At 32.4% G+C, this 17922-nt stretch overlaps 1 protein-coding gene across 1 annotated transcript in view; it reads right to left on the bottom strand.

The window, feature by feature from the left end:
- The window catches only part of LOC108910559 (protein doublesex), a 134358-nt gene that overhangs the window by 66844 nt on the left and 49592 nt on the right, over nucleotides 1–17922 (bottom strand). Inside the window, exon 4 of the mRNA XM_023454421.1 lies at nucleotides 3517–3762. Within this exon, the coding sequence (XP_023310189.1) occupies nucleotides 3521–3762 (242 nt within the window). The 3' untranslated portion in view covers nucleotides 3517–3520. The remainder of the gene's footprint in view (nucleotides 1–3516; nucleotides 3763–17922) is intronic.

Here is a 17922-nt window from a genome sequence, read left to right on the forward strand (position 1 = left end):
CGTTGTGACGGTTGGGGATCCCCAAGGATCGAATTTGGTGCCCTTTAGCAGAGAAACCTTTATAAACGACATAAACCTTATTGCAGGACTGGTTTCTCTAACGCTAACAACTGTTTTATTGTCTCCAATTGCAAAAGGGGTCTCTTTGAGCTAAAATTTCGAACAATTCGTGACTAGAATTTCTATGAGTACATCTCATTGAGTTTAACTACAGTAGCATCCAGGAGCTTCTTTAATTTGCCCATAACAAGCTGTTTGTAAATAATAAGTTCTTATTTCACCTTCCCCACGTTGTGGCTACTGGTGTTCCCCAAGGATCAAACTTTGGACCCCTTAGTGGAACTGTTTTTATAAATGACATACATTTTATTGTACAGGGTGGGCAAATAAGCGAGGTAAGCGGCTGTATCTCAGAAACTAGTGATCGTAGAGAGCTACGGTAAATAAATTTATAGGTAAAGTGGGCAAGGGAAAATGCTGGAAATTATTTTCAAGTTTCCAAGATGGCCGCCAGTGGGCGTTTCCACCATATTGAATTACATAAAGTTACGTTTCTCACGATTTTCCCCAATGAATGTAACAAAAAAGTATTTGCGTTTTAATGTTAACTTAAAGTCGAACATTTTTTGTAAAAACAATTTTTCTCTATCTTTCGAAATAAAGTGGTGGGGGGTATTTGAATGTTGTTTGAAATAAATGCCTGTAACTTCGAAACGGCTTAATGGATTTGGATAAATTTGGTATCATTGAAAAGAGCATTTCTTGGGCTTTTAGGTTTCTCGTAATCATGACAGTTGCGACCTACACGGCCGCCGATAGAGGGCGTTATTCGATATTATAACCAAAATATTGGATTTTCTCAAAAAATTTAAATGCGATGATATGACTTTTTTTAGACTAGAAAATAGACAAATGACCAACCAATAAGCCTGCGCAAACCGCATCTTAATATCTTTTTCCTAACTCAAATTATTAAAAAAAAAAAACTAAACCAGGAAAATTCATATATCCCCATTTAAAAATGCATCGGTTGCTTTCGATAAGAAGGCAAGTAGTAGGCCATGGACACGACAATCGCCTAACAAAAATATTGCCAAGTAACGTCAAACTTTTGTCACACGCAGCCTAATATTGTTGATTGCGTATAATTTGAGTACTTTTTAATCAAAATGCCTCTCACAAATAATGAAGCCGTTGACATGATTGCGATTTATTTCGAGTGTTTTCAAAATGCAGCTATAGCTGCAAGACAGTACGCGGCACGGTATCCAGATCGCCGTCATTACGGGAGAAGAATGTTTCCGCGCTTGGTACAGCGATTACGCGATACTGGAAGTTTTCGTCGTCCTAAACGTCGCAGGCGTCGCAATGGAAGGACCGAAGAAAACATTATCAATGTCTTGGCTTACATAGAATTTGATAGACATGTAGGAACTAGAACATTGTCTCTAGACTTGGGAATAGCACGAACAACTGTTAGAAATATTTTGAAAGATTATAGGTAAATAATTTTATCTTATTCCAAGTATCTTAGCACATACTCTCAAATACACAATTCAGTGTTATTCTGATTATATTATTTTTACGCATATGTTGTTTTTTACTTTTAGATTACATCCTTACCACATAGTTTTGCACCAGGCGCTAAATGAACAAGATTTCGATAATAGATTAAATTATTGTCAATGGATGCTAGGCATGCTTGAGGAAAACAGAAATTTCTTAACGGAAATTCTCTGGACCGACGAGGCTACCTTTAGTAGTGATGGTAGAGTAAACCGTCATAATATGCATTATTGGTCCGCTGAAAATCCGCATTGGTTAAGAGAAGTGCAGCACCAGGGACGCTGGAGCCTAAATGTGTGGTGCGGTATCATTGGGGACAGAATTATTGGACCTTATTTTTTTGATCAAGCTTTAACTGGTAACCGCTTCTTAGAGTTTTTGATCAACGACTTGCCAATTTTGTTGGAAGATGTGCCACTCGAAACTAGGAGAACTATGTTTCTGCAATTAGATGGTTGTCCGGCACATTATTCAATTAATGTCCGAAACCATATTAACGGGACCTTTCGAGAACGCTGGATAGGAAGGGGAAGCCTATTTCCTTGGCCGGCAAGATCTCCGGACTTGACATGTCTTGATTTTTACTTGTGGGGACGCTTAAAAGACATTGTTTTTCAAACTCCACCAACAACACGAATGGATATGGAAAACAGAATTCGAAACTCAATTCGTCAACTATCAGCGGTAGAAATCGAGGCTGCGGTTCTGTCGACTCAAGAAAGACTGGAACAATGTGTGGAATATGACGGAAGGCAATTTGAACACAGAAGGCATTAATCTTTTTTCAAAATCGGTCCTTTTCAGGACCACAACTTTATTTAAAAGGAAAATCGCTTATAAATACGAAAACGTGCGACTTAAAATCACAGCACTAAATAAACTGACATTTCTTGTGAATATTTTAGAGAGGAGTTTGTCTTTTATTTCCATGGCCTACTACTTGCCTTCTTATCGAAAGCAACCGATGCATTTTTAAATGGGGATATATGAATTTTCCTGGTTTAGTATTTTTTTTTAATAATTTGAGTTAGGAAAAAGATATTAAGATGCGGTTTGCGCAGGCTTATTGGTTGGTCATTTGTCTATTTTCTAGTCTAAAAAAAGTCATATCATCGCATTTAAATTTTTTGAGAAAATCCAATATTTTGGTTATAATATCGAATAACGCCCTCTATCGGCGGCCGTGTAGGTCGCAACTGTCATGATTACGAGAAACCTAAAAGCCCAAGAAATGCTCTTTTCAATGATACCAAATTTATCCAAATCCATTAAGCCGTTTCGAAGTTACAGGCATTTATTTAAAACAACATTCAAATACCCCCCACCACTTTATTTCGAAAGATAGAGAAAAATTGTTTTTACAAAAAATGTTCGACTTTAAGTTAACATTAAAACGCAAATACTTTTTTGTTACATTCATTGGGGAAAATCGCGAGAAACGTAACTTTATGTAATTCAAGATGGTGGAAACGCCCACTGGCGGCCATCTTGGAAACTTGAAAATAATTTCCAGCATTTTCCCTTGCCCACTTTACCTATAAAATTTTTTACCGTAGCTCTCTACGATCACTAGTTTCTGAGATACAGCCGCTTACCTCGCTTATTTGCCCACCCTGTACAACTGGTTTCTCTATCGTTATTGCTTTTTTTCTTGTCAGCATTTTCAAAAGGTTATTGAATTTTGTCTATTTATAGCGAAACAGGCTCGACATCTTCGGTATTTTTTATATTTTCTTTAATTTATTTTCATTATCTGTTTAAGGGATGACCCAAGGATCGAAAATGAGGTTGATCTTGGGGCAAAGGCAGGTAAAACATTGAGAAATTGCTTTAGTAATTTAAGAAAATTTTTAAATTTTTCCATCGTCGACAGCAACTTCGAAGACAAAGGTAGTGGCCCAAAAACGGAACCTTGAGGTGGCAAGACATCTAGAAATATAAAAAGGTTACCTTATCACGTTCGACTGCCAGGCCGGATCGGCGTGGTGACCGTGGGGGGCGAGTGCGGTATGGGCGACGTACAGGGGGGCGCGGACGTCAGCAGCGTCGTCGGTGGATGGTGGTAGATGGACATGGAGGGCAAGTAGACGGGCGGATACAGCGCTGCTGCGGTCGAGTACAGTCCCGTGTACGGGATGTGGTGGTAGGTGTATCGGGCGGCTTCAACGGCTGCCAGGGCGCGGAACTCCAGAAATGCTGCAACATAATTTAATTAGAATAAACGTACTTCCCTGGTTTCTAATAAAAAATGGTATCTATGTTAAATTACATACATCAATTCATACAAAATTAGCGTGCATCTGTAAAATTACATTGTGCACGTAAAATTACATTGTGCACGTAAAATTACATTGTGCACGTAAAACTACATTGTCCACGTAAAATTACATTGTGCACGTAAAATTACTTTGAGCGCATAAAATGACATTATGTACATAAAATTACATTGTGCACATGAAACTGCATTGTGCATGTAAAATTACATTAAGCATGTGAAATTACACTAAGCGTGTGAAATTACGTTATGAATTATTAAGTTGCGTTTATGTAATTTTACACGTATGTTAGAATTACGTAATTTCTGCTTTCATTGGGTCACACAAAGCTACCTAATATAAAATCATGATGAATACCATTCCTTCTCAATATTTCTCCTTTAGTTAAAGTTAGTTAAATTTGAACTGTTAACTTTCAGGTTATGTAGGACCGACCGATATAGGTTAAAATGATTTCTTAGTCTTAATTTGTAAACAAATTGGTGATATTTCCTTATTTAGGTTTATGCGATTTATTCCACTACTAAGTCGGCGGCAAACTATTTTTTAATGTACATTGCGCTAGAATATATAATCGCACCAGCATACAGATAGGAAGGTTAAGATAAAATACATCTAAATTTAGTAGTAGTTTTGTCTAGATTTACATAAAAATGTTAAGAATATATAAAACATGAATATTAATATAATTGAAAAGGTAGTATTAAAAAGAAATCCTTTGTAGGTACGCGATAGAAAGCAAATTTACTTGAGAACACGAAGGTAATATTATAATCGAATGTAATTTTACACGATGGTATTTGTATTGAGTAAGTGTTAAATACATTTTTATGTGTAATAACTACTGTAAATTTATTTACTTATCTATATATTACTTATTTTGTCGCGTTATTTGTATTTGTAAAATTACAGGGAAATTACATTAAGCCTCTCTTACGCCTTTTGCATTTACAAAATTAATTTAAGACGTAAATTTGCATGAAAAAACAATGAGCACAAATACATATAATTACAATTGCAGTAATGAAATAAAATAATGCAATGCGCGAAAAAACAAGAAAAACACGAAGTGATGTAGTCAAATGTAATTTTACAAGACGGTATTTGTATTAATTGCGATAATTTTTTACATTTTTATGTATAAAAACTATTGTAAATTTGTAAAATTGAATGAGTAAATTTCCATAATTCCTATCATCGACTATTTTAATCAATGTAATTAATACATATAGAATAACTTTTAATATCCAATTTGTAATCTTTGAATTTTACATTACGCTTGGCGTGACATTGGCGCCTCCGCCATTTTATACACTCTTGGCGCCATCAAACTCAAGATGGGAAAATTATTTATTTTTTAACATTATATAAAAATTAAAATTGCAATTTCATGACAATGCAAGTCAGTGTTAATGTAAATCTGTTTCATAACTATTCAAATTTGAATAGTATTAAAAAAATAAGTAGTAAAGAAAACCTTTTAATTAATTGTGTTTAAAATCAATTTAAATATGTATTGCAGTTTATGAAAATGTAATGAAGAAATGAGTAAAAGTAAGAGAATAAGTAAGAAATCATAATTTTAGCGTGTTGCACGTGTGTGTTAAGTTTGAGAATTTAAATAAGATACAGTGACCACTACGTTCACTTCAAAACTTTGTATCCCAGATCATCAACAAAATCATCATCAACATTATAATCAGCGTCATCAACATCATTAAATAAGCCTCCACAGATCTCAAGAACTAAGCTATTGGTTCTATAAAAAAAAAAAACAGTGTTAAAAGGAACTGCGACGTTCAAGCATTTTATTGCATGAATTCGTTCAAAGGGTCATTTTAGATTAAAAAAAAACGGGGAGTGCTATTAAATTAGAGGGTGGAAATTGAAGATAGGGGTAAAAATGCACCTCTTTTAGTTTTTTAATTGCAGCTCGAAAACGAACATCGAAATGAATTATTTAAAAAATTTAAAAGAAAAATTTTATGCAAAAATTCGTTGATAAACAAAGCAAAAAATTAGGTTTTTTGATTTTTTTACTTTTTTGACTCTAATTTTTCTTTTAGTAGAAGTAGGCAAAAAAGTTGCTGTACAAAAAACTAGATGAAAGTCCCTTCAAAATGATAAGTTTTCAAAAGATTTGGACTAATATTGACTATTATAACCGATCAAACTTAAACATTTTTTAGATTTTCGTCGTTTTTACATAATAATGATTATAATTCGTATTATTTTTACAACAAATTGCTTCTTTATTTAAAAAATATTTCAAAAGTTTTATTTGCTAATAATAAATAAAGATTTTCACAATTTATAGTCAAAAAAGTAAATAAAATAAAAAAATCTTAATTTTCTATTTTTTTTTAAATTGTTTATTAACGATTTTTTGCAAAAAAATTTTCTTTTAAAATTTTTAAATAATCCATTTCGATGGGAAATTCAATTCTCTAAATAATTTTTCCAATGAACCCCAATCTTCAATTTGAACCCTCTAATAGCACCCCGCAGTTTTTCCATTTTTAATTACTCTTCGAACAAGTCATGTGATGAAAATCCTTGAACATCTTATTTCCTTCCTATTTTGCAAAAAGTGACAATTAAAACGTATAAGGGTAAACGCGACGAAAATCGAAAAATTTTAAGTTTGAGCGGCCATATATCAGTCAATTTTCATCCAAAAATACTTTACAACCTACTATTTTGAAGGAAATTTTATCTACTTTTTTTCTATGAAGCAATGCCTATACCTATCTTTACTCAAAAAAAAAACTAGAGGCAAGAAAGTAAAAAAATAAAAAAACGAATTTTTTGCCTTTCTTCAAATTGTTTATTAACGAGTTTTTGCATAAAATTTTCCTTTAAAATTTTTTAACTAAGCCATTTCGATGGGAAATTCAATTCTTTAAGTAATTTTTCCTATGAACTTAGTGAAATTTTGCTTCGTTTTCGAGCTACAATTAAAAAACTGAAAAGGGTGCAATTTCACCCTCTCCGATTTCCAAATCAAATAATCAATAACCTAAACTATGTGTATTCATATAAGAAAAATACTTATGACAGTTATTCAACCAAAAGTGGACTATCAAAAATTTCTTTCAAAGACACGAGAATTTGCGACACAGTCGAAATTAGCCATGAATAATTAATTTTGGCGGCCACTCGCGGTTTCACTCATCCTGTACCGACCCCCACCGCCTCTTAAAAGTCATCTTAAGCACGCCGGCGGTCAGCTATGCAATACAATATGCCATTTTATCATTGTTTTACGATTACGGCAGGGCCAAAGGTAATCTTCAAGCCGAGTTAAAACTGTGGTTATTTTATGGGTCCTAATTTAAAAAGCAAGCAGCCGTGCTGAGCTAGCCGCATAAAATTTATGGCTGCATAAGATTGCAACTGGATCTAATAAAGGTCAGTCGGTATCAGCCGCCCTTAAAGCGCGCCCTTATCTGTAATGACTACGGCTTTATCATATATCGATTTTGTGTAAATCCAGACTACGTCTACGGAGGAGTGGTGACATTAGTATTAGTATTTTATGAAAGTCAGCAATCGATGTATCTCTTTTTAGCAGCGTAAGCACCTAAGTTAGAAATGTGAAGAAAACGACGGAATAAATTTCAGGGTCTTTTTCCTTTATTTCTTGGGAATTTTGCCACCAAAAAAAAAATGTAAAATAATTATGAAGTCGATCCTTGCACCAAAACGTTATTTTTATGAAAATAGTTTTGCTATTCAAAAATATCACAATGAAAAAAGCAGACAAATACATATAGTCCACAGTACAGGCCCCCTCTAGATAGTTGATTACCACATACTTTATAACTCCTGAAGAGCTTCGTTTTGACGAGTCTACCACACTTTTCCTCTGCGACTTTTCTCGATTCCTCCGCTTTTCCACTCGGAAAAGTCCAAAAACATGGCAATTTCCCGGGGTCTTGAAAAGTCAAGACCACATCTTTTATTTTTAGCTTAAGTTACTGGAAGTTTTGTTGCAAATGCCGATTTAAATTTGTCCGACAGAAATTTTTCCGACATTGACGTGTCTACCGGTCGAAACATGCCAAAATAACAGGGTATTGAAAATCGATTACCACATAGGTAATTTTTAGTGAAATTAATTGTAAATAATTAATTCAGTCAAAAAGTATTATTGTCCGACAAATTTCAAGCCGCGTTTTTTCAGTCCGACAGCTGGAAATCGGAATTTTCACGGGGTATGAAAAATCGATTACCACATATCTAATTTTCATTTTTTCCACTTTTAAATTTACTGTACAAAATAGTGATATAAGTGTCCGACGATTTAATGTCCGCAAATTATTAAAAAATCAATAAATCAATAAACGTGATGAAATTTAATTTTTTCACTCCAAAAATTTCATATTTATAAATGTTATTAATTATTATTATGTAAATTATTATTTGTTTCAAATAAATAATTATAATATTGCTTATTTTATACTTAAAAATTTAAAAGTTATAAACAAATGAAGTTATTTTTGAGGCGATTAATACGATCTTAGTGCATAATGCATTATTTCTAAATAAATTAATATCATACTTGATATAAAAATCCTTTTTTCTCTTTCAAGTTTTCATACGCGTTTGTTATTTTTCTTTACAAAAATTTTCCTACTTTTCTAAAAGAAAATCCCAAAACTTTTGCATATTTTTTTTTACACCGTACATACTTTTTTGAAATCGTTTAATTCTTTTCTCGATATTTATTTGGCTAAATTAAGCATAAGAGATTTACAATTACAAGAATAAAACGAAAAATATATACAAAGTGTTTCAGGAAGACCTCCCGTAAATACAGGGGGTACGACAAAATATGAAAATTTTTTTGCCTTACGAACTATATGTCTATCTCTTGTTTTCGAGAACAGAGAGACAAAATAAACTTTTTCAAATAGAATTTTTACGAAAATTTCCAAATGGTGAGAAATATTTTTATGAGATTTGGTATTCCGGGGTTTTTAAGGATGTCAAATACGCTAGTCCAATTATTTTTTGTATATTTCATAGAGGGCGCTAGTTATGCTCATTCTTATTATATTTTAAGTTCTATTTTTTTAAGGTTAGGTTTTTTACCATTCGGGTTCCAATTTTTATTGTATAATTTTATTTTCTAAAAATAATGTACTCTTGTTAGAACTTCCTAATGTAATTTATTTCGAGAAAAAAGGCTTTTAATTGAACTCTTATAATATTACACTATAAAATAAGTGACTTTTTTCGAAGTAAGCTTGAGCTTTGAGAAAAATCACTTATTTTATACACTGGCATTTGATAGAATTAGTCATCATCTACTTCCTTCAGTATTGCATTATATTGGCTTTGGCAATGAACCACTTTCTTTGATTGAGAATTATCTTACCAATAGAACACAGGGCCTGGTGTACAATAATCACCGTTCAAATTATCAAATGGTAAACTGTTTTCAGTTCGTTTATTAACTCGAAAATCGGTATTTTATCGAAAAACATAAGAGATTAGTAATTTGTAGCAAATTGAAAGACGAATCCGAAAAAATCATTATTTTAGAAAAAGGCCTCAGATTTTGGACAATGTTTACATAAATACATTTGTCCAATATCAAATTTTATTATTTCACTATTTTAATTATTTAAAAAAATAAATATATAAATATTTTTTTAAGTTAACGTTTTTTTATTAATTCTTTAAATTTTTAAGTTGCAAATTTTCAATTCCCTAAAATGTACAATGAAAAAAACCACTAAAGGTTAAAATTCTCAACACCTTAAAAGAATCGTAAAGTGCAGAAAAGCCTTTGATAAGATAAAATAACATCCCAAATAGCATTCTTCTGTTCTTCAAACTGTGAGAAATAGAATAAAAACCTATACCTTTAAAGGGGTGTAACTTCAACAAAAGTCGCTTTGCAAATGAGTTTATTTTTTGACAGATCGTTGCTTAAAGCTTTTCGCAATATTAAAGAAACATCCTGTAAATAACAAAAATATAAGTAGGTTTCAATATGAGCCTTGAGGAACCTTTCCACCTCAGTGTTGTATCTTATTCAAGATATTGCTTATTCTCACTTCAAGGTAGCTGTATTTTTGTGTCACTTTCTTTAAGATTTTTCCTATCGAATAACGAAAGCATTTACGGGAGCTCCATGGCATAACACCAAGATTTATACGTAATTTACCTTACATCTGGTTTATAGTTACCTGTACTATATAATTTGCTTTAGTGGTTGCAGCCCAATCGCCTCAAGAAATGAATTGCACTTTATATTTTAGTACCCTAACTGCGATTAGAGATGAACGAAATATTGTATACCGAGTGAATACATTTTCGAAGGGAGGAGTATCAATAAATTGTTCCTCAGAGACAAAAAAAAATGCTTAAAAAGGTCATGAAAATAGGTGTTTCATTGGATTCATGTCTAGATTATAGATCGGTCAAGAAATTGGCCATTTATTCTACTACGAAATTAAATTAATATATTTTCTATTGACTTATTTGCATACTTGTATATTTTATTTTTTAAATTATTTAATTAACAGTATAGCTAGCTTCCCAGTTTAATGGTAATGAATAAATTAGCTATTAGTTAAGAAACAGAGTCAATTCTGACAATGAATGATGAGCAAGCACCTGTTATAATGGGACTGCTCTTTATTGAAGATATATAATAAATAGATAACTAGTTGCTTAAAGCATTATTAATAGATCAGTATATTTGCTGCATCTATTTTTGTTGTCTCAATTACTTCTAATATATTACAATCACTAACTGACAATTTTTCCTTATTAAATTTGGTTAAAATCTTAAATTCTGTGCGCTGTATATTTTATTCAAGACAAAGCTAACTCCAGTTTATCATCCTTTACACTGAACGATACAAAGTTCATAACATTTGACCCTGACTTCATATTTAATAAATGTAATCTATTGAACATAATTTAACTAAAATATATTATGCATGTGTTACATAATAAACGTATTACATCAACTTAGTATTTGTTTTGTTGCAATGTCATGGTCATTTGAAATATTATCAGTTTTTTTAAACATATTCTGTTACTAGTTTTCGCATTTTTACTCTATTTAAAGTTATTTAGATAATTCAGACAAATTCAACAAATTTTTTTCTAATAAATGGTTCCGAAAATCTAGGTACCTATGCAAAATATACTAACGCCACAGATAAAATTAATACTTTTAAAATAGAGCTTCAAAATAGAGAAACAAAAAAATACGAACACTTCTACTAGAATATACGTTATTTAAAAATAAATTTAGTAAGTATCGTTTGTTAGAAAAAACAATTCGCAGTACAGTCTAATCAAATTCAACACATTTGACACTGTCGTTTCAAAATGAACTTTTTTTAATAATATTTTAAAAAATCGATTTGAATATTTAAGCGAGTTAAAACTTTGTGGATACGCCACTGGATACATGCCTCGTATAAGTGCACCATAATCACGATAACTGATAAATATCACTTCACTGAAACATATATACTTACATTTCTTCACGGATATATCGCCCAAAGCATTATTCCTAGTTATTAATTCAGTTAATTGATGTGCAATGCCCAGCCAATGAGCGCAGGAGATCTGTTTATAGATTTTTAATTGGTTAGTTTCTAACAATAATTAAGTAAATTGTTTAATGAGTGAACATTGCTGGCCAGTTCTTTTACTAAGCACCATGAAAGCATACATTTAAGCAGAAAAAAATCGCTTTGCTCCTCGTGTTCGAGAGTAAAAGTGTACTGAGGGTTTTATTTATAACAAGTGCCTGAGCTTATAACAATACGTAAATTCAATATAAAACGTTTATTTCTTCTGATTGATATAACTGATATACAATATATAGTTTCGTTACATGATGTAGGACACACACAACTTAAGAAAATGAGAGCGGAGAATCTAAAATTTTACTGGTTTCTTTTTTGCAGAAAACCAAAGTCGACGTCCGACCGCACCTGCTGATTGCTCCGCCAATTCTCTAAGTAGATCTCCGCTGATGTTTGTTGCCTTCGACCTTACAGGATTTCGGCGACCAACTGTCGAATGTGGTTGAGTTCCTAGATTTTTGTTTATATCATCCCTAGTTGGTCTTTGCTTGAATTTCGTGAACTTCGAAGTGTTTTACTAAGACTTCACTGATTTTTTCGGCGATCCCCAGCGGGTTTTTTTCAATTTAGAATCTTGACAGTGTTGTCTGGGTGGCTTTGGTGACAAGCTCGATGTCCTCGAACATAAACTGCTCTGCCTGAGTGGTTTTGGAGCATTTTAGGGTTCTACGGGCGATTTCTGACTAGGTTCAGAACATCGGTGAAATTTGAAACAATTAGGACAAAAGATAAATGTAGTATAAATTTAAACGGTCCGTCTACGTACTGTTCTTTTATTGTTCTTCTTCTTCCTATTCGAATTCTTCTTCTTCTTCTTCTTGTGGAGCCTCTTCTAAAGCGTTTAAAATGACTGCAAATACAGAAAAAACTGCTCTTCTTAGTCTAACTCTTCTTTTGCGTCATGCGTCATTTTCTTCTTCGCTTTTTTCTTCTTCGTCTGCTTCTTCCTCTCAATAAGCACAAGAAAAAGAAGGTTAAATACCTAGGAATTTCTCATTTTGTTGCATGGCAATATGCTAATCGTCGCAGTAACGGCTGAGACAGCTGACAAACGGCCGCTTAAGTGGGTCACCCTGTACGTGCTCTTTCGTCCGGTTCCACTATCGACAGGCCGTTCTGCTCAAACGGATCTCGACGGTGGCAATTATTTATATTGTTCGTTGGAAAGGTACGAACAAAGAGGCCTATTTGCGGGTCTTAGTTTACAAATCAACCAATATGCGCGCATAGTGTGAATAAATTTTTATGCATTGTGGCAGGGCCGGTCGCTGCTGTGAAATGTTTTGAAACAACTGCACAGGATCGTTAAATTATAATTTACGGCCCCCATAAATGCAAAGGTTATAATATTTAGTATGTGCATATGCGTGCTTTTGCTATATTGATGCATCATACAACTTCCGACGGTATGGCGGGGTGCTTTGGGAACGCGATTCGCGAACGGCGCGGCTCTATCGTTACCCGAGAGTGTTATGTCGCGGATTTCGTTTGCGTTTTGGATAAATTTCATGCACTTAATGATCGCTCTTATTAAGAAGTTTGTTCTTTTATCTGTCGCTATTTCTTTTTTTAAAATGTTTTTTAATTTTAGCGTATAATTCTTTGGCTCTTACACAGAAAAAAGTTCCTATTAACATGGGTCCGTAAACGCACCGTTTCGAGAAAGAATTTTTTTCAGTTTATTTACGATATCTCATTTTCAGGAGCCGTTTGAGATACTGAACTCAAATTTTGTACACGCATTATATCATTAATATTAGCCACTTTTGAGCGCTAATTCAATTTTTATTCATATGACGGTGGCGGAGATTTTAGGATTGCGTTAGATTCTTTTGCCCCTAATTTTTACGACTCTAGAAAAATTGGCTTTTTGAAAGTGTATTTTAAACCGCCAATTTCTACACAAAAAAGGTACTGATTAAAAAAGCTCTAACGCCAACCATTTTCAAAATAAATTAGTCCAGTTACTCAGGGTTTTTACCTCCGAATTCTTTATAACTGGAACGACTGACGTGGAATTTTGACTGAATGTGGGGTATGCCTCAAGGAACAAAACTTATCCAAAAAAAAATTCTGGATGTACAGGGGACCCTTACAAATACAATTTTGTAAAGAAAAAATCAAAAAGGGCAGTTCGAAAATGATTTAAAAATACACTTCTGCACGGCACTGGAAACTGGTCCACTGTAAAACCTGATCTCCCACAATGCGACCGGCATGGCGGTGTGATAAAAACGGACAAAAACTTTCGCAAGGAAAGAAATATGTAAATAGAATTTTATAGCACCTATTTTATATCGGCAAATTAAACTGATTTTGCCTTTATTAATTAATAAAATTAATTTGTGTTATTAAATAATAAAATCATTTGACATACCCGATGTTACAACAATTGTTCAAAATTTTATCCACCAACGTGTAAACACATTTGGGTCCGTTGTACTCAGTTTCTACGAACTAACACAAATATGTTGTCTTGTTTCACCATAACACAAATGCTTCACCATAAATTAAAACGATATCCATCAACTCCGAGTACACGCAAACCATTTTTGACACTAACTACCCATTTTTGACACTAACTACTAAAAACCTAGGTATTGTAAACACCACAGATAACAGGTAAATATCGCAACGACGATTGCAAAATCCGAATTCAGTATTCGGAGTCGCTGAGGCCACGTGGCGAATGACGCTAGAGACTACAGTTGTCCAGCTATGTAGTGGTTGAATGTACTATAACTTCAATATTTTTTTTCTCGGAAACTATAAGGATTTTACAACATTTTTTTTACGATATTGATTCCATTTCTCATGCTGCATCTATTCCCAAATTTTTTTGGATAAGTTGTGAATCACCCTGTATAGTGCCCTGTATATTCTTGTGGGTGGAAAATTTTACGCCCAAAATAACCACAGGAATCGACAGAGGAGTCAATTTTAATTAATAAATGAAAATTTTTTGGATAATCCAATACTTTCCGAGTAATTCGTCATTAAAAATGTTGATTTTTTACTGAAAAAGTGCTTGTTTTCGGACAGTTTTTTCCAAATAACTCTGAAACCATTGGATTTAACGAAAAAGTTGTAACGAACAAAAAGAAAGGTAGTAAAAAACAAATCTAATGACATTATTTTGTTTTTCTCTAATTGCAACTATAAACCGAGATATGGATTTTTAAACATTATTATATGATTAGCTAAAAATTAAATTGGAATCAGTTAACGTTAATAACGCCAAAACCATAAATATTTGAACCTTTTTTAAAGTACTTTGAGAAACCTTTAAAATGAGCTGTTTTAAAAGTCTTTAGAATCAAAATTAACGGAAATATGATCGAAATAACATGATAGTCTCATTTTTTTTAAGAAAAAATTAATAAACAAATCAGTGCCTTTGGCGACACAATTAAAATTAAATGCAATATATTTACATATTTCTTCATTTATGTTCTAAGAATATGTTCTGGGTCTTTGGCTCACTTACAAAGCATGATTTCGAAATAAAAACTTAATTTTTGAAAATGTTAATTTTTCAAATTTTTGAAAAATATTCGATTTTTACGCTATAACTTAAAAGTTAAAGGGTGCACGAAAAAAATAGTAGAGTAAAAAAATTTTGCTTTATTTTTGCTGAAAATTTTGCTTAAATTTTTTATTTCTGTAAAATTAATATTAATCAAGATATCGCCATTTTAAGTTATCATATGAATGAGAGAACCACCCCTTTTCGAGCCCTTTAAACCCTTTAAACTTAAAAATGAAGGGCTTAAAAAAGAACAACTGAACAGTTCATGTAGCCCTTACAACTCCCTGCAAAATGAGCCTTTGTGCGATTAAAAATCTTAAAAAGTAAGAAAGTTATCGTCAAAAAATAAACACGTGTATAGGTGTTAATTTTAGGAAAATTTAGGTCAAACAAGAATTTTGAAGCATTTAGATCTTTTTTTGTATATATCCGTATTTAATACGTGTATATTCGAATAAACCAGTACTACACTATATTATAATAAGGGAATAAATGTTTATTTAATACGAATGCACATTTAAAATGTTTCTACTCTTTCAATAATATTTTTTCATTTTATTTCCGAAGGAAGGGGTATGTTTCAAGGGTTGAAAAGTTGCAATCGATAAAAAAGATTTTTTAATCAAGATATCAATTTTAATTTGATAAAAAAGCATGATTAAAACGTTTCAAGTTGAAAAAAAAATTATATTATTTTCATGCAAAAGGGTGGTTTTTAAAGGTTTTTCCGGGTTGAAAATTTGGGATACATTAAATTTCAACATGGTTTTCACCCCTTAAAAACAAAAAGCACACCTAGCGCATATATAAGTTTTGAAGTGGGGGGTAAGATGAGCCTAATTCTAAATTTTGAGAAAAATCGATGCAGTTATAAAAAATTCGGAGGTATTACTATATTTTCAGCTACAGGAACTGGACTAAAAATGGCGTTTAATGATAGAAAACATGAAAGAAATTGGCAACACGATAAACAAATTTGTTTCAAAACTAACCAAAAAAAAAACAAGAAAAAGAAAAAATGCAAACAGGATGATTTTTTCAGGGTTGTTTGGGGACTGCCTCCTGAGTATCCCACCAAAAGATCACACTCGAACTCTTGGTACGATTTCCAGCGTACGAGCCCAGGAAAAGAGGACGATTAAACTGAGTTGATGATTTTCATGCAGATCGTGACTTAGGCCTAAATAAATGGGCTGTAACTTGTTAAATAGTCGATATAATATAGAGCATTTCCTCCTCTCGAACTTGTATTAAATTATTAAAGTTGTTTTAAAAATAATCTCTATATACAAGACCAGTCCTGTGGTAAACGAATTTTTTCATATAATGTGCGATAACTGGTAAAGTATTAGAGATATAAAAAAAAAATTATAAAGAAAAGTTGTTCAGAATTTGATTCTCTACAACTTTTATTAGTCATTTAGCTCTAAAAAAAATCTTTAGGAAACCACCCCCATAGCGCAAGTCATACCAGGAGTTCGAGTGTGAGCTTTTGATGAGATACTCAGGAGGCAGTCCCTAAACAACCCTGAAAAAATCATCCCGTTTGGATTTTTTTTTAATAAAATAACATCTTTATTGGATTAACAACAATTGTTGAAAATGGTCTCCTCCTCCAGCCTACGTCTAGGTGAATATTCCAAAATTACCAGCATTAAGCAAAATGTGGATGTTATAATTGTTAACGTTACAGTGGTGACAAGAATAAATAAAAAAAACCAGCGGACCAAATACCGAACTCTGAGGAGCACCTGAATATTCATTAAATAAGTCTGAACTGAACCCTATTAAAAAGATACGATTTTAGTTTCAACTGAATTAGGAGTAACCGAATAACGTTCTGTTCTTAAAAAAATGTCACTATCGCGAGAAAGCAATATTTTTTTAATCTCAATTCCCTGTAGCCTCCAAGCTAATTGGACAAGGAATGTATAAGCAAACTTTTCATGCTTTGTCTACTGCATTTTCTATACAATCTCTTGATTCTACGTCACTGTTTTGTATTAATTTCTGGTGAACTATAAACCATAGCTACATTAAGAATATATGTAGTTGAACAAAGTTTAATTAGTTGTAGCTTATCATCTACCATATCTGTTGCAATTATTGATAAAATGTTTCCTCAACTCAAAAAAAAAAAAAACTAGAAATGTCGGACCGATTGTAATAATTATATGTATATCAAATAAGTACATTTTTTTGTCAACACATTGTTAATCCTATGCTTATTAGAAATACCTAAGGATGATGTATTAAAGCAATTGTTATTTTTTTGATATTACCAGAGCTATAGAAGAATCCGTCTTAAATTGGACATCCTGTATATCAAAATTAAAATAATCCCAAAGAATGGTCCAAAAACTCCTAATAAAATTATTATTAAATTATTACGGCATATACAGGGTGATCCAGGAAACTGGCCCACTGTAAAACCTGACCCTGCGCAAAGCAAAGCACGTAGACGGCGATCGGCACGGCGGCAAAGTATAATAAAAAATGAACGGACAAAAAACTGAAAGAATTTCTTTCCCAAGGAAAGAAATATACAGGGTGTTTGTAAATAAGTGCGAAATATTTTAGGGGATGATTGCCGAAGTTATTTTGTGAAATTAAGTTCATATAAACATAGGACGACATAGGTCGACATAGGCTTCGTTTCCAAGATACAGAGTGTTTAAATTTAATTTTTTTTTATTGATTATTTCAAAGAGTTTTGGACATCCTATATCTCGAAATGGAAGAATTTTTTACCCAATTTCTATTTTCAATGTTGAATTGCATTTTTACTTTGACCATAATAACGCTTTATTAAAAAAGACCTTTAAATAAAACATTAACAAAACCTATAATAAAATATGTCTTATTTTTTTTCCTCAAAAACGGTACATCCTACGAAAAAAATTGAAGGGACCAATTTCTTTCAGAATTG

Source organism: Anoplophora glabripennis, unplaced genomic scaffold, assembly GCF_000390285.2.
Source record: "Anoplophora glabripennis isolate ALB-LARVAE unplaced genomic scaffold, Agla_2.0 scaffold319, whole genome shotgun sequence".
Classification (NCBI taxonomy): Eukaryota; Metazoa; Arthropoda; class Insecta; order Coleoptera; family Cerambycidae; genus Anoplophora; species Anoplophora glabripennis.